The 22405-nt window shown below is 39.4% G+C and overlaps 1 protein-coding gene across 1 annotated transcript in view; it reads left to right on the forward strand.

Moving 5' to 3' along the window:
* The window catches only part of ASCC3 (activating signal cointegrator 1 complex subunit 3), a 1010279-nt gene that overhangs the window by 875701 nt on the left and 112173 nt on the right, over positions 1-22405 (forward strand). The window contains exons 35-36 of the mRNA XM_077487192.1: positions 16387-16498; positions 20937-21071. Of these exons, the coding sequence (XP_077343318.1) occupies positions 16387-16498; positions 20937-21071 (247 nt within the window). The remainder of the gene's footprint in view (positions 1-16386; positions 16499-20936; positions 21072-22405) is intronic.

Genomic DNA, 22405 nt, shown 5'->3' on the forward strand with positions numbered 1-22405 from the left:
TCACAGTGTGCTGTTGCCTGTGAAATGCATTCTAATGACTCTAGTTCAAGTGAGTAATTGAGCTTCTGATTTGGAGGGTGTGGCTGCTGGCAGGTGGCATTATCCTCTGGAATGTTAAAGAGCTGCTTGCTGAATAAGCTGCTAATGAGGCACACTGAAGGCTTTGCTACAGTGATTAAATTAATGTCTCCACATGATTGTCTTGCCTGGAAAAGTTTGCTTGTTTTCCTGCATATTTGCCACACATGCCTTTCACTATAGGAAAACCATAGTGTGTTTTCAGTGAATTATCAAAGCAGTGTTAAACTTGAAGTTTGTGTAAACTCAATTACTAAAATTTCATATAAGATTTAACATGTTAATGTCATTTCAAAAGTTACGTTCAATATTTTTTAAAACCTACAGCTTTCAGTTAAAAAAAAAAAAAAAAAAACAGTCTGCCCATTTTAAAAAAAAAAGAACATTTTTCATTTTTTTTGTTTTTGTTTTTTTTTTCCGTTAACTTTTGTCCGAGTATAGATCTATGTTTATCCCAAACATGTTTGAAGCCATTTACTGTTGACTGTCTCACTGCCTCTGCTGGAACTTTATTCCAAGCATCAAATATCCTTTCAGGAAAATAAACACTTTCTAAAATTAGTTTTTAACTTTCCTCTAATTAGTTTGAGGTCGTGTCCCTGTGTTCTTGATTTTGGTTACCCTGAACCTTATTCATCACCTTGATGTATTTATAGTTTCAATCATGTCTCCCCTTTCTCCTTCTTCCCTCCAGACTGTACATATTAACCACTTCAGCCCCAAAAGATTTTTTACCCTCTTCCTAACCAGAGCACTTTTTACAATTTGGCACTGCGTCACTTTAGCTGGTAATTGCGCGGTCATGCAATGCTGTATCCAACGAAATTTGCATCCTTTTTTCCCACAAATAGAGCTTTCTTTTGGTGATATTTGCGTTTTTTTATTTTTTACGATATAAACAAAAAAGACTGACTGGGGGAGGAGACATATCGCTGTTGCTAATTACTAGGAACAAATGATCTGTCTCCTCTCCCCTGACAGAACAGGGATTTGTGTGTTTACACACACAAATTCCCATTCTGGCTCGGGTGGCCAATGGCAATTGCGCCTACCGGGCACGTGCATCGGGTCCCCCGACTTGCAGCGGGTGCGCACCTCCGGTGGGATCTTAAAGGGAACAATGTACCCATATGTTGTTTTGTGCACCCATGCCATTTTTCTGACATATTTCAGCGTGAGTCGGTCGGCAAGTGGGTAAGTTACTAAAGTCTCTACTGATATGTTTTATCCCCCAAACCTTTCAATTTTTGTTACCTGTCTCTGGACTCATTCTATCTTATCAATAGCTTTCTGTAAGTGAGGTCTCCAGAACTGGACACGGTAGTCTAAATGAGGATTGACTAAAGATCTATATAGGGGAATTGGAGCCTCCTTCCTCCTGCAGGTGATCCCTCTAGTGATGCATCCTAGAATTCTATTCGCTTTTCCCACTGCCTGGCCACACTGTTTGCTCATTTTGCAATCATCTGAAATAAGCACCCCCCAAATCTTTTACTTCTGTAGTGCTGGTCAACCCTGTAACCCCAATGTTGTACTCTCTCAAGGGATTCTTTTTCCATAGGTGCATTATTTTAAATTTGGAAAAATTGAAAAGAAGTCTCTACTGCTTTGATCAATCTTCAAGCAATGTCAAATTGCGTTCCATGTTACAGACCTCCAGAGATATCAAACCTATTACACACCTTTGTATCCTCAGAAAAAGGCATACCTTGCTCAACAAACCTTTAGTTATATCACTTACATATAGATTACATAGAGCAGGACCCAGTACAGAGCCTTGTGGTCATTTAATTCTAATTTACTGTTAGATTAGACTTTCTCAACCAGGGTTCCTGTAAATGTTTCTAGGAGTTCCTGGAGCAGTGAGTAATTGTGGACTGATCTCATGGCTGATGGTGCCACAATTGATATCACTGAGCAAGGCCTGCAACGTGGGACTAATGAAGTCTCTCCTCTCATCTTTTAAGGTAAGTAGCCACTCACACCAGTGATCTTTTTTTTAGCTGGGGGGGGGGGGGGGGGTAGTAGTCTCACTGGAAGAAGAGGGCACTTTATCGGCTGACCTTCAGTGAAAAACAGGACTACACTGACTAACAGTGCAGGGGGATCCTTCTCCTACTAACCATCTTCCTCTAACTATAAATCCAACAGCACAAGTCAACCTTTGGCTACCAATGTAAAGACTTCTGAACCTGAAGGAAGGCACCTTAGTAAAAAGATTAAGAAAGAATAAGAAAGGTGGTGTTTGACTAAGCAACAAACTAGGGCTTCATCTGAGAAAATGAATCACATCAGTGTGTATATATTTATTTCAAGTTTTGTTGTTTATTATATCTGAAAAATATACCTATAATGTTTGTGTGGCACAGCAAATAACAAAAATGCTTTGTGTAAAAAATAATAGCTGATATTTAAAACTCAACTCCAGGCACAATGACTTCACTATATTTAAAAGTGCAGTTATATCTTTATCTTCCATAGTTACATAGTAGGAGGCGAGGTTGAAAAAAGACACAAGTCCATCAAGTCCAACCTATGTGTGTGATTTTATGTCAGTATTACATTGTATATGCCTGTATGTTATTGTCGTTCAGGTGCCTATCTAATAGTTTTTTTTAATTATTGATGCTCCCCGCCGAAACCACTGCCTGTGGAAGAGAATTCCACATCCTAACCATTCTTACAGTAAAGAACCCTCTACACCGTTTAAGGTTAAACCGCTCCTCTTCTAATTTTAGTGAATGGCCACATGTCTTATTAAATTCCCTTTCACGGAAAAGCTTTATCCCTATTGTGGGGGTCACCACTACGGTATTTGTACATTGATATCATATCCCCTCTCAAGTGTCTCCTCTCCAGAGAGAACAAGTCCAGTGCTCATAACCTTTCCCCATAACTAAGGTCCTCTAGTCTCTTTATCAGTTTATTAGTATATGTTTGGACCAGCGAGGTTTAGGAATCTGTTGAGGCAGACGTACATGGATACTGGCGACTGACTATTGAAAAACAATTGATGGGATAAAAACTCTTATATTTACCATAAGACACTAGCCAGGGGCAGCAGGGTAAGAGAGCTAGGCCCCAAGCCTCAAAATGCACTTCTCTAAGGCCAGGTTCACACTAGACACAGCTCGCAGCAGGGAATCCCTGTTCGCTGTTTTAGGTGCAAATTAGGTCCAAATTTGTGCCTGAATTCTCACCTGAAACTTAGCCAAACACGTACAGGGCCCTTTTCCAGTGTGGATCACGGCCACCCCAGAGCTGTGGGAACTGGCTCCATTGAGAGGCAGTCGCACTCTTCTGTCATGGGAAACCCACATCCAATTTGCATAAGTGTGAACCCAACCTTAAGTTCTGTTAACACCCTCAAGGATATTTGTGGCTAATTCAGCAAGATAACGTTAGGGATAAGGGTGTGATGAGAGCAGTCAGAACGTTCTTTATAGTTCTGGAGACGTGAAGCCATCTTTCCTTTCTCTTGTTTGATGGTTTGTACATATTAAAGGTAATTCAGAATATGAAGCAGGCCTCAAGCTGCCTCCAGCAGCTCATTGCAGAAATTTTTCTTTACTAAGTACACATCACATAACACAAGGGGTGGACCTTTTACGAAAAACCATCATTCAGGGTTGCTCAGGGTAGGTGGTTATGGCTAAGGCCATAAGGCTGAAACGTGTCAACCTTTCTTATTTGCGTTTGGTCACTGTGGCTTGTTAATAAATACTACATTTTTTAAGAGCAATCACCGGAGTGCGGATCATCTTTTCCTAATTTCCCTGATCAGGGTAGCAACTTTCTAAATACAGACCCGGGGATAAGAAATACAAGTGCTGCCATTGCTCTGATCCATAGCAGCGACGTATCTTACCTTTTGGTATTGGAATGTGGCAAGGGCAAGTTATGTCATACTAACACGGAATATATTTTAAAAATGGGTGAAGGTGCAATAATTTGGGACTGTCAGTAGAGATAAAAATATAATTTACATAGTTAGTCAGGTTGAAAAAAGACATAAGTCCATCCAGTTCAACCATAAAACAATAAAATAAAAAATATTGTACAATCCAATACACCCAGTTTGCAATTCTGTACCACAGTTGATCCCAGAGGAAGGCAAAAAAACCCCAGCAGAGCATTGTCCAATTTGCTACAGCATGGGAAAATATTTCTTCCTGATCCCCCAAGATTAATCAGTTTTTCCCTGAATCAACTTTACCTATAAATGTTAGTACCCAGTTATATTATGTACATTTAGGAAAGTATCCAGGCCTTTCTTAAAGCAATCTACTGAGCTGGCCAGGACCACCTCTGGCGGGAGTCTATTTCACAGTTTCACAGCTCTTACTGTGAAGAAACCTTTCCGTATTTGGAGATGAAATATCTTTTCCTCTAGACGTAAAGAGTGCCCCCTTGTCCTCTGTGTTGACTGTAAAGCGAATAACTCAACACCAAGTTCACTATATGGACCTCTTATATATTTGAACATGTTGATCTTATCCCCCTTACTCTCCTCTTCTCAAGATTGAATAAATTCAGTTCCTCTAATCTTTTCCAGGATAGCTGAGCTCCTCGATGCCTCTTATTAGTTTGGTTGCCCTTCTCTGCACTTTATCCAGTTCCCCGATATCCTTTTTAAGAACTGGTGCCCAAAACTGAATTGCATATTCCAAATGAGGTCTTACTAATGATTTGAACAGGGGCAAAATTATATATCTCTCTCTCTGGAGTCCATACCTCTCTTAATACAAGCATCTCTCTTAATACTTTAGTAAATAACTAATAGTGTCGAGTTGGATGTCAGGATATTGGCTGATGTGCAATCCATGAAAAAGTATGTAAAATATTAATAACAGGTGCACTCAGCAGGAGGAATTTTCCTACATAGGCTAATAAATGCCAATATATCGATGGGGTGCAGTCCACATTTTTCAAGTAAATAACTAATATGCGCTGCTCTTATCACACAACTGCAGTTCAAACATTGTCTTTTTGCCTTAGGAAATACTAATGATTACCTCTGTTAATGACTGATTCAGTTTGCAGTTTCTGACGGTTATAACCATACCTTAGTTTTATTTACTCCAGAGAGAAGCAATGGCATGTGTAACACGAGAAATTAAGGGCAGATAAAATCTCATAAATAAGGTTTATAGAAAGTGTTACATTGACTGTACATTTCACACTGAGCCAAAAGTAAACAGTCACTTAATAGGAAAACAATATATTTATTAAAATAATAAAATCACATATTTTTATAATTTCTTTTATATATTTTATATATTTTGCTTTTTTGTGCCACAAACACTGAAACACAAAAAAGTAAAACACTGTTCTTTCATTTTAATACAGACATTAAAAAAAAAAAGTTTCACTTTTAAAAATGTAAGTGGTCAAAGGCTAAAAAAAATGAATTTTTTGTTTGTGTGCTATCTTGGTTTTTACGTGCATTACGTGCGTTACTTAAATAGAACATATTAGAGAGTTCTCATACTTACTCGCATAAATGTGTCAAATAGATAGTCATGTATGTTACCATGAATTGCATTCTTTTTCAATTTACACTCTCCTGAAATGTATATACGACATGTAGGATATTTCCAACTCTTAATGCTGTAATAAGAAAAACGTTTTTTTCATCTTTAATCGCTTATCTTTCTTGATAGTTTACACCTCTGTCTTTTATATTACTTTTTTAAACCATGCCACAACTAAGATTAGGATTTAACTGTAAACCTGATATCTAATCTCCAATACGTGCTTAAAGGGGGTTGTAAAGGTAAAAAAAATTTCACCTTAATGCATTCTATGCATTAAGGTGAAAAAATATCTGACAATACTGCCCCCCCCCCCCCCCCCCCGTTATACTTACCTGACCCCTCGAAAGTCCCACGCTCGTCCCCGATATCCTCTTCGACGATCAGCCTGGCCGCTGATTGGTTACAGTGGATGGATTGAAAGCAGTGCAGCCATTGGCTCGCGCTGCTGTTAATCGCATCCAATGACGCAGCGCGCCGGGGGCTGGGCCGAGTGATACAGCCAGCGTCTATAGCCCCTGGCTGTATCACGGGAGCGAGCCCACAAGCACTCCACATCATGCGAGGGAGCTCGCATGAAGTTGTGGAGTCCTTGCGGGAGGGAGCCGAGACATCCGCCAAGGGACCCAAGAAGACCTGGTTCGGGGGCCACTCTGTGCAAAACAAGCTGCACAGTGGAGGTAAGTATAAAAATAAAAAATCCTTTACAACCCCTTTAAGATTATTAAGATAGGATCATTAGGGTGAACTTTTTACTTCCTTATAAAACCTAAATAAACTTAAAATAAACATAATTTCAACAAAGAATTGCAACTTAATCAAACTCAAAATAAACCTGTCACAAACCATGGCAATTCAAATTGAGCATATGATTTAAGCCCCATACACACTCACATACACACAACAGATTTTCTGCTGATTTTTGTCTTCAGATTTACCAAAACTATGTAAGCCTAAAGTTTTACCTCATATTTTATGGTTTTGGTAAATCTGAAGACACAAATCAGCAGAATATCTGATAGTTTGTATGGGGCTTAAGCATTCACGCACACTGGGCATGAAACCTAAAACAGCTGCTTTTTGGGGTGAAAGACTTTTTTTTTTTTTAACTGTCTCTAAGCACCCCTGCATTTTATCCTATATGTTCATGCACACATAATCTTTTTTCCAGTACGTTGGAGCAGCAGCGTTTTGCCAGAAAAAACTCTGACAGTGCCTAAACTGTACTAGAATCCTGCAAACTCTGCTAAACAACAGTATCCAGCTTTTAGCAGAGTTTATTTTTTTTTCTAAAGCTGAGGTTGCCAGCATCCTTAACCAGTGATTAGCTGGTTGCTAGGAGCGGTTCCGGAAGTCAACCACCACATCCTTAATAACAGATGAGTAGTAAACGAGTCATCAATCAGGATCCCTGCCACCGGAGATCATAAAAAAAAACAAAAAAATGGTCCTGATGAAGGCTCCCTCAGTCTGCCAGCTCCATCATTCGACAACTCTGAATTAAGGGGTGGACCATCTGGTTATGTCATGAGTGGCCCAACCCCTTATGACATCACCAACATAAGGCATGCTGGGTCGGTGACATCACATAACCGGATGGCCTCGCCTCTTAATTAAGAGCTGTCAATCGGCAAAACTGACGGGAACCCTATGCCAATTATTCTCTAGAAAAACAGCCTGGGGTCCCCACCCCAAATCCAGTTTCTGACAAGTCCTTTATTAAAAAATAAAAAAAAGTCTCCCGATGTGGATCCATTGTCAATCACATCACCTGCTGCCACTGCCGACGTGGAAAAAAACAAAAAAAACCTCCACTCATGATGAAGGCTACCGCATCTGCCAGCTCCATCATTTGACAACTCTTTATTAGGGTGCAAAGCCATCCGGTTACTTCACCCGGTGGCACCCCCCCTTGTGATGATACCGACCAAGGGCATGCTGGCTCAATGATGTCACAAGGGGACAGTGCCACCTGGTAATGTAACCAGATGCCCCTGCCCCTTAATTATTTAAGAGCTGTCAAACAGCGGGAGCTTTGGTCGGGACTGGAAGTTTTTTTTCCTGGGTCGGTGGTGGTGGTGGCGGCGGCGGGCATCGTAATTGACGTTGGATCTACAGTGGGAGACATTTTTGATTTTGACCTTCTCGGGTCCCTCGCCAACTCTTGGCTTCTCCCTCCTATGGCGTGCCCCCCACAGCAAGCAGATTGCTATGGGGTCACCTGAGCCAAGCCACAGCTTTGTGTATGTATTCAGACACCCTCCCTCTCCTGATTCCCGCTGCTGTCAATCAAAGTCACTTAGCCAGTCAATGGTGCTATGTCTCAGCCAACCAGGAGGGAGAGTCCCGGATGGCCAAGGCACTCATGCACATCACTGGCGGAAGATCAGGCTCAGGCAAGTATTAGTAGGGCTGAGGGTGGCTGCTACACGCAGAAGTTTTTAGCTTAATGCATAGAATGACTTCACAACCACTTTAATGCTGCAGCTACTAAACATAGCTTACACGCTAAACTAAATGCTGAGAAAAACTGCTTAGTGTTTTTTGTCCAGCATTTCTAAAGCAGTTTTTAACTTTCTTTAGTTTCCTAGTGTGCATGAAGCCTAATGTGCATGCAGACCTTTTGTCCCCACATGTCAAAATGATCATTAGATCTAGAGTTCTTAACAGCTGAACTCAAATTATAATTTTTCCTGTAATTCATTCATCAAATCCCATACCTATTTACCTGTAATTTAACGCTTCATTGCCCAGTAGGTTGGGGCCAGACCTAACATTGACTTTTACAGAAAGAGTCTAGATTTGCTTATAATCTCAGCTGTCTATATCTCTAGATTTTTTGGTATGTGAAGACAACTTCTTAAGTTGAAATTCATAATTTGCTTAATTTTTAATTAGCCAGGGTTTATTTCAACCTTTTTCTGGATTTATATATCAGATATGCAGGCACAATCCAATCCCCAATCTGAATTTTATTTTTCATTAATTCCATTACGTATCGCGTGCCAGTTTGGCTAAGCTGCACTATTGTGTTAGCCCGTTTATCGGTGTTATGAGCTTGGTACACAAAGATGTTTACTCTTTGCTCCAAAATGTTGACTCCTAACATTAAATGAGAAAGTTGTTCAATGAAACGAATTGCATGTTGAACAATAGCTGCAAAAAAAATTCTGAACAAAATAACTTTTATTTCTTCAAAGTTTATTGCAAAAATTGTATAAGGTCATGCCACTGTCACAATTATAAACTTTTGTATGCATCTAATTGTGCTCTTAACAAATATGACAATATCGCCCATTCCTTTTTCATGGATATAAAATTGCCCTAGAGCCCTTTATAATTATGTTGTCAATACATAAGCTCATCAGTCCTGTAAGGCTTATTTTTTCAGACTTTGTTGGTTGTACTGAGGGATTTTCTATGAAGAACATAAATATTAACCAATCATTACTTTTAATATTCTCTTAGAAGTTTGTAGCGTTCAGTCCTTATGCTATGGACAACAATATGAAATGAATTCTCTGCTGTGTTTTAAGCTGTTTACAGTTATATACTTCTGTAATTTTTTATGGTACAGAGGGGCTTGTTATTTTCCCCCCTTAGAATACTAATAGAAGTTTGACTGTCTAGCCCATGTGCTAGATGCTGTTAGTATAAAACTGCCTTTGACTTTCACACCTCTCAGGGGACAAGTAATTGTTGTGTTCAAACAGCCTGTAATTGTGATCCCGCTGGCTTTCTCAGTACGCTTCTGGCTATTAGAGTCATTAAACAACTCAGCACCTGTTAACAGCATTGTAAATATTCAACCCTGCTTGTATGCTGCTTGAGACCAATATCGAGAAGGCTGGCAGAGCTCAGCTTCATAAATTAAAGCTTCTGACAAGTCAATTATTGTAAAGCTGGGTTTCAATGTGAATTAAATGAAATAACGTGGTGATAAAATGGTAGGCTGTCTGTTTACAGCAAGGACAAAATAATGACTGGGATGATTCAATGTATCTATAGTGGTCATACTTTAGATAAAATTATACACTCATTATTTTGCCAGAAACTGTTTTTTTTTTAGTATAACAGTGGAAACTTAACAATGAATCAGACTCATACTAAGATGCCATTCTAATATGAAGTAGAAGGTTTATTTTTATTTGTGCTCCTTCAGAAGAAACTTCTGGTATCAGAGGGAGGAGAGGGGTTTACGCAGTGCTCTGTAACTGCAGAGCCATCACTGTTACCACAGTGATGGCATTTGTTGTCACTGTGGGATGAGCGAGCTACATGGAATGCACAACAGGTAGGAGGTGTGTCTTTCTTTTTTGTTACCAAATCCCCACAAGGACACTTTAGTGCTTTCCAGACTAGACCGCTAGGAATATTTTATTTTGGAGGAGGTGTACAGGAACCCTGACGGAGAAAGGCTATAACGCGCCCCATGATATCTTATTGCTGGTTACAGACCACTTCTGATCACCAATGCTTGGGTGAGGGTGAGGATTGTTGTGCCAGCCGCTGACTACCAATTGATGGAGGGTTATTGTTCCAGCCAGCCACTGACCACCAATACTACCGCAGTGTCTATTGTCTCCAAAGTTGCTAGCTATTTTTGTGATTTTTTTTTTTTTTAAGGTAGACTGAAAAGCAAATTTAATGAATGGGTTTTGTTTTTAAAAGAATTTATTGTGCTGAGTGTTGCACATGTTTGTTAGACTCTCACCTTTGGTACAGTAATTAAAGCATATTGTGTGCGAACAGGAGCTATAGCATATAAGGGTTCTGCATACAAGTAGTAGACTCAGTTTTCATATTTGTGTCTTCTTTCTGGGGTGAACGTCATCTTTATGTAACCGTTTCCCGACCAGCTCACACAGATATACTGCGGCAGAATGGCTCTCCTGGTGAAAGCCTGTGTATATACGACTTTGCCCAGGAGAACCATCAGAGGGCGTGCGAGCACCACTGGAGGTACGCATGCGCCTGATGCGCGTGGCCAGTGGGCTCGATCGCCGGCAGCCACTTGCAATCCCGTGCACAAAAGCCAGCACAGGATTTGTGTGTTCCTACAAAGTAGGGACAGCGATCTGTCATCTCTAGTTAGTCCTATCCCCACACTGAGGGAACACACAGTTAACCCTTTCCCCTGCCAGTGACATTTATACACTAATCATTGCATATTTATAGCACTGATCACTCTATAAATGTCAATGGTCCCAAAAATTAGCCAGAAGTCTCTGATCTGTCTGTTGCAATACCGCTAAAAATCGCAGATCACCGCCATTACTAGTAAAAAATAAATAAAATGCCATAAATCTTTCCCATAGTTTGTAGACGCTATAACTTTTGCACAAACCAATCAATATACGCAATTTTTTTTTTTACCAAAAATATGTAGAAGAATGCATATCGGCCTAAACTATTTTTTATTTTTTTTTCTAATTTGGGAGATATTTATTATAGCAAAAGGTAAAAAATATTTTTTTTCAAAATTGTCATTTTTTTTGGTTTATAGCGCAAAAAATAAAAACCGCAGAGGTAATCAAATACCACCAAAAGAAAACTCTATTTGTGGGGGAAAAAAGTATGCAAATTTTGTTTGAGTACAGCATTGCAGGACCGTGCAATTGAATGAGTGGACATTACTGAATGAAAACCACATACAGTATCTCACAAAATTGAGTACACCCCTCACATTTTAGTAAATATTTTATTATAGCTTTTCATGTGACAAGACTGAATAAAATTACACTTTGCTACAATGTAAAGTAGTAAGTGTACAGCTTGTATAACAGCTAAATTTGCTGTCCCCTCAAAATATCTCAACACACAGCCATTAATGTCTAAACCACTGGCAACAAGTGTGAGTATACCCCAAGGTGAAAATGTCCAAATTGGGGCCAAAGTGTTAATATTTTGTATGGTCACCATTATTTTCAAGGACTGCCTTAACCATCTTGGGCATGGAGTTCACCAGAGCTTCACAGGTTGCTACTGGAGTCCTCTTCCACACCCCCATGACGACATCATGGAGCTGGTGGATATTAGAGACCTTGCGCTCCTCCACCTTCCGTTTGAGGATGCTCAATAGGGTTTAGGTCTGGAGACATGCTTGGCCATTCCATCACATTTACCCTCAGCTTTTTTAGCAAGGCAGTGGTCATCTTGAAGGTGTGTTTGGGGTCGTTGTCATGTTGGAATACTGCCCTGCGGCACCCGTCTACGAAGGGAGGGGGTCATGCTCTGCTTCATTATGTCACAGTACATGTTGGCAATCATGGTTCCCTCGATGAACTGTTGCTCCCCAGTGTCGGCAGCACTCATACTGCCCCAGACCATATCACTCCCACCACCATGCTTGACTGTAGGACAGACTCGCTTGTCTTTGTACACCTCACCTGGTTGCTGCCACACACACTTGACACCATCTGAACCAAATAAGTTTATCTTGGTTTCATCAGACTGCAGGACATGGTTCCAGTAATCCATGTTCTTAGTCTGCTTGTCTTCAGCAAACTGTTTGCAGGCTTTCTTATGCATCATCTTTAAAAGGGATTCCTTCTGGGATGACAGCCATGCAGACCAATTTCATGCAGTGTACGGCGTATGGTCTGAGCACTGACAGGCTGCCCCCACCCCTTCAACCTCTGCAGCAATGCTGGCAGCACTCATACATCTATTTCCCAAAGACATTCTCTGGGTATGACGCTGAGCATGGGCACTCAACTTCTTTGGGTGACCATGGCGAGGCCTGTTCTGAGGTCTTGTTAAAATGCTATATGGTCTTGGCCACCATGCTGAAGCTCAGTTTCAGGGTCTTAGCAATCTTCTTATAGCCGAGGACATCTATATGTAGAGCAACAATTCTTTTTTACAGATCCTCAGAGAATTCTTTGCCATGAGGTGACATGTTGAACTTCCAGTGACCTGTATGAGAGAGTGAGAGCGATAACACCAAATTTAACGCACCTGCTCCCCATTCACACCTGAGACCTTGTAACACTAATGAGTCACATGACACCCTGAGGAGGAAAAATGGCTAATTAGACCCAATTTGGACATTTTCACTTAGGGATGTACTCACTTTTATTGCCAGCGGTTTAGACATTAATGGCTGTGTGAGTTATTTTGAGGGGACAGCAGATTTACACTGTTATACAAGCTGTACACTCACTACTTTACATTGTAGCAAAGTGTAATTTCTTCAGTGTTGTCACATCAAAATATATAATAAAATATATACAAAAATGTGAGGGGTGTACTCACTTTTGGGAAATACTGTACGCTGTTAGACATTTGTTTGTTGGAGTACAGTTTTCCATCCTGCGCCTTTTAATTTTCTTGTCACTGCACATGAACATTCTTAAAACAAAACAAAAATTGAGCAAAGATCTAATAGAGTACAGCCAGCTTAAGAGTGACCTTACAAACCAGGCTGTTAAGGAACACATTTGTTATAAAATATTTCTGAAACCTCAATTTCATGTAGAGATAAATGTGGCAGAGGTGTATTTTGGAGGAATATTATAAGTTGGTAAGCCAATCTGATATTTGTAGCAGACCTTTACTGGACAGAAAAAAGATAGTGTAGATAAGGATGTTTTGCTGTATAGTAAAACTGCAAGAAATTGCTGTTTTTTTTATCTTTTTGGGGAAACGAAGGCATAGTTTGGAAGAACGAAGATTTCAAGCATGGCAATCAGCATTTGTAGTCAATATGTTCATTCAAAGTCATGCGATTTTGGCACGATTTTCCCACAATTTTGCGGCTGTGATTTTGACACAATTTTAGGGAGACTTGAGGTCCATAGACCTCAACTCGCATCAAAGTCGGGCCAGAGTAGTGCAGGGGCTACTTTGAAGTCGGTGCAACTTGAAGTCGCACAGATATGAATTGGAAATCATAGGGTATGACTTGTCATGTGACTTTGCTGTCCCAAGTCGAAGGAAAAGTCGCGCAAGTGTGCAAGGGGTCTAAGACTGTTGTCTTGGAAAAACGATACAACAAAGACCCTGAAGATGTTATAATGTTTCAGCAGCCAGATGATGCATGCATTCAGTCTAATTGCAGAAAGGGAAAGCTCCAGAAAGCTTGATCCCACAGGCCAGTGAATTTAAAGCATGTCATAAAATCCTTAAAGTGGTTCTACAGGCTGAAGGTTTGTTATCTTCATGCTATACATGAAGGTAATAAACCTCCTCTGTACAGCAAATTCCCCCCAATACTTACCCGAGCCCCGATCCAGCGATGTTCAGCTTTCCAGGGACTCTCCCTCTTCATTAGCTAAGACAGCATCCAAAGCGAGCCTGCTTGGGTGCCCCCATAGCAAGCTGCTTTCTCTAGGGGTTCTCGGCAGGAGGGAGGAACCAGGAGCACCAACAAGGGAACCAAGAAGAGGAGGATCGTGAATTCTCTGTGTAAAACTACTTGTTAGTTTAAAAAAAAGCCTTTACTATCGCTTTAATTACTGTTTTATAGGATGCTGCCCAACCACTGATGAAATGGAACATTTGTGTCAATCTAACCCACTAATTTGGCATGAAAATTGTTAGTTCATAATGGTTATTATTGTTTAATTATGGACAATCTCATGCCTATTTGATAGTTGCCTATGATAATGGGGTTTTTTGTTCACTTCATGCAGGTTTTTTTATTTTAATACAACTCTATGGGAATGCAACACCTGCTTGAAGCAGGTAAAATGCAGGCCAGAAGGAGGTCAGCTGTAGGTCAAATGTATCTGTCTATGAATGAATTCTGAATAATCTCAGAAGCATCTGAAACTGATGTCAAACTTATGCTATCTAAACCCATCTACTCTCCCAGTAAAGCATAAGTTTACATTTCATAACATACTACATGTTACACCCATATCCAGGGTTACAAAATGAGCATCCCCTGCAACCCCCCAGAGTTCCCATTGTGACAGCGACCCAGGAATCTTCTCCCCTCACCCGCTGTCACAAATTAAAAAAAAACCTGCCCACTTGACAGCATCATTCATTCCCAATGTTTTGTGAATGGGAGAACTACAAATACCATCATCCATTGAGACTGACGTCTTGTATTTCTCCCTGTTTATTAATTCTTTCTGTCATTTAGTAACTGCCTTCCTGTATGAGGTATGGGCAGACAGTTACACTAACAGTCTACAGGAGCCTGAGATTGTGTGGGTGCAATCCTTTACAGGCTCCTAATAAAAAAAAATGCACATTATAAGATGAACTTATCCTTTAAAGGAGATTAGGCCAGCCACTCCACCCCCTCCACAGCCCAGTGCTCCAGTGAGCATAGGGTTGGGCAGAGCAAACCGAGAGTCACCAGTACTGAGAACTGAGCAATCAGTGGTGTTTATATATCTCGGTTCTTAGTCTTGGAGCCAGTGGGAGACAAATGCAGCATTGGACCGATGTTACATTTTACTAGATAAGTATGATTCCAAAAAAAAAAAATGTATCTTCTCTTTTAACAGTAGATTCAATAGCTGAACCACTTCAATACAGGACATTTCCCCTCTTCCTGCCCAAGCCAATTTTCAACTTTCCGTGCTATTGCTTTTTAAATCACAATTGCAAGGTCATTCAACACTGTACCCAAATACATTTTTATCATTTTGTTCCCACAAATAGTTTTCTTTTTCTGGTATTTGATCACCACTGAGGTTTTTATTTTTTGCTAAACAAATAAAAAAAAAAATAATAATTGTGGAAAAAAAAGTGTTACCTTGTTTCTGTTATAAAATGTTGAAACTAATTATGTTTTCTCCTTCACTGATGGCCATTGATGAAGCTGCACTGATGGGCACTGATAAGGCGGCACTGATGAGGGGCACTAATCTGCAGTACTGATAGGTGGCACTGATATGCAGCACTGATGGACATTGATAGGCTGCACTGATAGGTGGCACTGATGGTCACTGATAGTTGGTACTGATGGCCACTGATAGGCAGCACTGATAGGCAGCACTGATAGATTGCACTGATAGGCATCACTGATGAGGAGGCACTGGCAGGCATTACTGATGGGCACAGATTTGCATAATTTATGCCCACTGATTAGCATCATTTATGGCCACTGATTGCCATCCCTGGTGGTGCTGGGTGGCGTACCTGGTGGTCATCATTAGTGGGCATCCCTGGGGGGGCTGCTCTGATTGATTAGCCATAATTGATTATCTCCCAGTCAGGAGAGCAGCCGACCGGCTTTCCTGTACTCGCGTCTGTCAGATGCGATAGAGGAAATGCTGATGCAAGGTTTTTCCTGTTTGCACTGTGATCATCTGTGATTGGACACAGCTGATCACGTTGTAAAGTGCCTCTGTCAGAGGCTCTATATCAGGACTGGAGATGCGTTGTGTCAGACTGACACACCAGACCACCGATTGCCACGCTGCGCACCCTCATGGGCGCATGATCATGGCTTATCCTGCTGAAATCATATGACGTCCAGTCAGGATAACAACCACCGCTTGGCCGTCATTCTGCCAAAGGCTGGGCAGGAAGTGGTTTAGTACCCTTTATGTATTTAATGAAACATATCCACAATGAATACATTCATGTGGTTTGCCAAATCGGTACGTTTTTGACAGGCATGTGACCCATAGTCAATAAGCCGGGATCAAATGAAGTTGGTGAGTAATCCGCGCAAGTCCAATAATTTATTAACTGAACTAAAATTAGGAGCAATGTGCAAAACCAGTTTTTAATTATCATGTCAGGTCCTATTGCTTGAGATACTGTGGCAAGCATTTGTTTTAATGTTTTTCATGTTTGTTTAATTTAGCTACTACAATTTGGAAGATGTTGGACATGATACTATGAATAAGTTCCTTTCGAACCTTGTGGAGAAATCACTTATTGACCTTGAGTGCTCATACTGTATTGAAATCGCGGAGGTAAGATCAACATTTATTAATAATTTTTAATTGAAATGTTTTGTGGGTTGAGAATGCTTTCAGATTATCATTAGGCAGTAGGATTGATTTACTAAAACTGGAGAGTGCAAAATCTGGTGCAATTGTGTATAGAAACCACTCAGTTTCCAGTTTTTTTTGGGGGGGGGGGGAGGGGGGGTTGTCAAAGCTTAATTGAACAAACTGAATTTAGCAGCTGATTTGGCTACCATGAACAGCTGCACCAGATTTTGCACTCTCCAGTTTTAGTAAATCAACCCCAGCGTATAACCCAACTGATGAGCAAGTAGTAGAAGTAATAAAAATATAATACAGATGTTTAATTTTATCATTCTGAAATGTTTAAGTCAGATCAAAGAATTTAAATCAGATCATTAAATCAGATCAAAGTATTTAAATCAGGAGTACCATTGGCAGAATTATTTGTGATGATTGTAAGTCTGTCAAACTCTATGCGGGTAACTTACTGGATCAACTTTAAACCCTTATTATCACGTACACAGAGATTTTTATGCTTTAAAATCCCTGTAATCACTTGCAGATCGTTCACTGCTGTATGTGCAAAAGGCAGTATAGCTTTCATTTTGTGTTTGCGGCATCCCCATTTTGATGACGTTGGTATGGGGATTGACAGTGTGAACAAGGAAATGTTAAACTAGATGAACTGTGTCTTTTTTTTTTTCCCAACCTGACTGTGTAACTCTATAAAAAAAAGATGTCTTAGCATCCGTTCCCAGTCACAAATGTACCTGTCATTGACCATGTATTGATATATAGCCAAAACTTTATTTTGTATTTTTGGATAAAGTAGGCAAGGGTTACAACTTCTGTCTTGTAATTATTATTATTTTTGTCTGTGTACGATGGAACACACAGCAAGTGACACACAAAGTGAGTGGAATTTCTTTCTGCATGTATCCAGTCAGACGGGCTCTTGCACTACATATTTGTTGGTAGATGTAAAGGAGAACATATAATCAGATATTAATGCTTACAGCTCACCACATTTTACAATCTGATTGAACAGTCTCCTTTAGATGTAAAAAGAAGTATGTAGTGCAAGGGCCTGCCTGACTGGATACAAATTGATTGTTTGAACATTTAGGTAGGCTGTCGTATTACACAGTTTTGGCAGATCTGAAGTTGACTGTGTATAGATTGGTGTGTATGATGAGCCTTAGATAATTGTTGCAGAAACAGATGTCCCCAGTGGAAGACTTCCACTTACCTCTTCTTCTGGGGACAAGTCTAAAATTGGAATTCTCCTCACATTCCTCCTATTGCCACCAGTAAAAGTAGATTTTTTTTTTTTTTTTTTGCGCTATAAACAAAAATAGAGCGACAATTTTGAAAAAAAAGCATTATTTTTTACTTTTTGTTATAATAAATATCCCCCAAAAATATATAAAAAAAAATTTTTTTCCCTCAGTTTAGGCCGATACGTATTCTTCTACATATTTTTGGTAAAAAAATCGCAATAAGCAATTATTGATTGGTTTGCGCAAAAGTTATAGTGTTTACAAAATAGGGGATAGTTTTATGGCATTTTTATTAATAATTTTTTTTTTTTTACTAGTAATGGCGGCGATCTGCGATTTTTATTGGGACTGCGACATTGTGGCGGACACATCGGACATTTTTGACACATTTTTGGGACCGTTCTCATTTATACAGCAATCAATGCTATACAAATGCATTTATTCCTATGTAAATGACACTGGCAGTAAAGGGGTTAACCAGGGGGTGGCAGTGTATGGGGTTAAGTGTTCCTAGGGGCATGTTACTAACTGTGGGGAGCTGGGCTATGTCTTAGTGAACACTGATCTCTGCTCCAGTCACTTGTTGCTAGGCAGAACGGGGAGATGCTGTTTACAACGGCATCTCCCTGTTCAGCCGCCCTGTGAGACGATTGCGGGTATCCCCACGGTGATCGAGTCCACGGGACCCGCGACCGGACTCACGGGGGTCCCGACCGGCACGCGAGCACACCACCGGCGGAGCGCATGCGTTGGCAGGGCGGCATTTAAAAATGGATGTACCTGTACGTCAATATGCCTGCCCGTGCCATTCTGCTGACGTACATCGGCATGCACCAGTCGGGAACTGGTTAAGGCTAAAATTTTATTTTCATAATGCTACTTTTCACATTGTTTCATTTCTTCATAGGCAGTAATACAAACCTGCCTTATCGCTGCATTATCATTATTGTAACACCTTTCAACTCAGCTAGTAATCAAATACAGCCTATGTGTTATTAAAGATGAAATTTCACTTCATTTTCTGTTCCTCAGGGGACAAAGTACATGTACTACTTTGTCCCATGTTCTTAGGCGCATAGCTACGAGATCAGACAGGGCTCCAGCCTTCTTTCCCCACAGCCATCTGACAATGTAGCAGGTAAGGGGACAGCTACTTGATAACTGGTGCTTGTTCGGGGTTCAAAGCCCTTGCTCTAGACAAGTGCTGGCATAAGCAGAGCTTGGGGGTGTCAGCCTCCACTTCTATCTCTTCTGTTTAGCTGTTTACCTGGACTTCAGCTTTAAGACCTCACTTAGCATGAAAAGATTTCCTAAACCATAAAGGGGAAGTAAAGGTAACAAAAAAAAGTTTAAAGCCTTGCCTTTCCACTTCTCATAAAATGTTGCATACGGTTTGCAAGAAAGTATAGTATAGTATAGTGAGACCTTATTTTCACTTCTTTGGGGTGGTCACTTGATTTGTCTGATAGGTGTCAATGATGTTCATCAACAGTAGGGAGTCAAATATTTAATCTTTATTTTAGCTTTTCCTTCTACTTCAACCCTAACACCAAAACTTTACCCTATGATTTTATTTTGTGCTGTAGAAATTGGCTTCAAAATTTAAGTTAGTATGAGGAATATATAGTGTGTGTATATGTATGTGTATATATATGTATGTGTGTATATATATATATATATATATATATATTATAGTCGGTCCCTGGGTTACGAACAAGATACGATCTGTAGGTTTGTTCTTAAGTTGAATCTTTTTGTAAGTCGGAACAGGTACATTTTTTTAGGTGAAGCTCCAGCTAAAAAAAAATAGCTTGTAATCTTTTTGGATGGCATAGAGAAGGGTTAACACCCCTGTAACGTTGGTTTTGCTGTCTGTGCCGCTGTTCAGAAGATTTCACCTCACTTTCTGTCCCAATGACCATTGGACTTTTAAATACTTTGGGTTGTTGTGGAAACAAGCCTTGGTGATAAAGCATCAGTGGAGGTAGCTTTTTCCCCATAATAACTCTTACAGGAGTAAATTTCCCTTCCTAGGGGTAGATTTCTTCTCACTTCCATTTTTCTCCCTCAGTTTGTAAGTAGTCGTTTGTAGTTGTTTGTATCATTCATGGATCACTGTCATGTATATAGCTAATGGTACACTATAAGATATGATTAAATTGATATATCACATTTTCCTTTATGTATTTTACACTTGTTTAGATATTTAGATCTATTAATCTTCCAGTTTATTGAATTTTCTAGCAGCACTAGCATTTTTTTTATTTTCTTCCATCTCCTATTTGTGTAGTGTATTTGATAATAATTGCATCCTTTTCCCGTTTTCGTCTTATACATACTGTAAGACATGAAAGCAAATGAATGGTATAAGTACAGAGGAGGCCGTGACTAATTAGGACTATTTTACGACTTCACACTATATGCTGTAGTATAAATGATAGTTGTATAGAGAGGGATTTATTAACATTCAAATGTCTCTAAGGTATAAATTAAACATGGAAAATGTGTGCTGTTAAATACAAGGCAAGCAAAGTGTCAAACTGCTTTGTATAGCTATTTTGCTTTTAATAGAAAATTTACATCAGAACTTTAACATAATGCAGGGTTACATATTGTTCCAGTGTCTTAAGCAGGGAAATCTATTGGCCATTTACAAATAGTGATCATTCATTCTGTTAATGTTTCTTAAACAGGTGCTCTAGGAAAGAAACTTTAGAACAGATTTACAAAAATCTTATATAGCGATGCATAATGCCCACGCACACTGAAAACTAGATGTGCGGTTTAATACAATACACTCTAAGGAAAAGGGAATATCTTGAATAAATATCTAATGTATATGTAATGAAGAAATGGGGGGATACATTTCTATTATTCAGCATGTGGATGGTTTCTAAAAAGATCCAAAATATAGACATAATATGTTGAGTTTTTGAGTTAATAAATTCCATCTACATTAGTTGCTTCATTAAGCTGCAAGAACAAAAGGTAAATTGATTATCTGAAAATATTGAAAGCTATGATTACATTTTTTTTTTACCATTGTGCTTTAGAATAAAAACCTAACTATCAGATTTGTACTATTTGCTAGACAATTAAAGAAGGCTGAATGCAGGGTGGTGAGTAGAGATGTCATTTGTCTTTTTTCTGTTTATTTTTAGGATAATCGTGGTATTGAGCCACAAACCTATGGGCGAATTGCCTCTTATTATTATCTGAAACACCAGACTGTACGCATGTTCAGGGACCGACTGAAAGCAGATTGCACACTTGAAGACCTGCTTTCTGTACTGACAGTAAGAAACATTTTTTTATGTTTATATAGATATTGCTCTTAATCATGCTTGATTTACTAGTCTAACTGTTTTTTTTTTTGTTTTTTTTTACATTGTGTTCTCGCATTTATTTAGTATAGATTTTACATGATAAGACTTTAGATGGAACATTTAGCATCTACTTACTACTCTTGGTTCATATTTTGTTTATGACACATTATATGTATTCTTTGTGTTTTACATGTAGAGACGATTACACAAACATTGACTTTACACTTCTTACTCCTTAATTATTTTCAGTAGAACCAGATTTTTCACTAACTTTCCATGTATTTTATGATACTTTATACATACACGATGAGCTTTATTTTTCAAATAAGTATTATTAGAAATAGAGGCAATAGTAGCAACATAATTATGTAGAGAAAATGTGTGTTTTATCAAAGCACCTAGTGGACATAGACAGGGAAATGTAGATCGAAAAATGCAACAAAATAAGTCGCCATTACTACAAGTTAGTGAAAAAAACAAGCTGCTAATAACTATTAAAAACAGCCATTTTAAATTAACTTGATGTTCATAGGTTTCCCTCACAGCTGGTCGTGTTATCTCACCTTGCTTTATGTAGGAGTATGTCTCCAAACCGGTGTATCTCTGCTATCATTTTTAATATGTTGCCATCATCTCTACTTGTGCTGTTCTATGTGTATAATGATTTATTTGCACAGTATAACTTGATAAGTATATATTTGTTCTTGCAAGATCTCTGCTTTTTATTTTATATATTGGTTTCTATATTTTGAGATCATCATTATGGGTACCCTTTCATTGCCTTAAAGGGGCATTCCGGCCACGTTTTTATTTTATTTTTTTAAAGTCAGCAGCTACAAACACTGTAGCTGCTGATTTTTAATAAGTTCACTTACCTGTCCAGTGAGCCCACGATGTCGACCCCCCGAGGCCGATCCGTCCATCGGATTGGCTGTTGGCGCTGCCATCTTAACAAAGGGAAACGGGCAGTGGAGCCTTGCAGCTTTACTGCCAGTTTCGAATGGACCCTTTGTTTTCCCAGAAGGCAACGGGGCCGCTCGCCGAAGAGGAGGAAGCATCGCGGAATAGGAAGAGGCAGATTAGCAAGACTGCCTAGCAACAGGGGTTTCTGGTAAGTTTTTTTTTTTTTCAATTGTGCTGAAGATTTTAAATGTTCTTTTATTTTCTACTTGAATTCTTTTAATAGTTTTCTTTTTTTCATTGGGATAATGGATTGAATATGAATTGCATAGTAGTAGATTTAGTAGATTTAATTTTTAGTGATGCTTTTTTATCAAGCTAATCCTCTGGTAGAGTTGAATTGT

The sequence above is a fragment of the Lithobates pipiens genome, unplaced genomic scaffold (assembly GCF_037356315.1).
Source record: "Lithobates pipiens isolate NorthernLeopardFrog02 unplaced genomic scaffold, aLitPip1_a1.2 Scaffold_18, whole genome shotgun sequence".
Taxonomy (NCBI): Eukaryota; Metazoa; Chordata; class Amphibia; order Anura; family Ranidae; genus Lithobates; species Lithobates pipiens.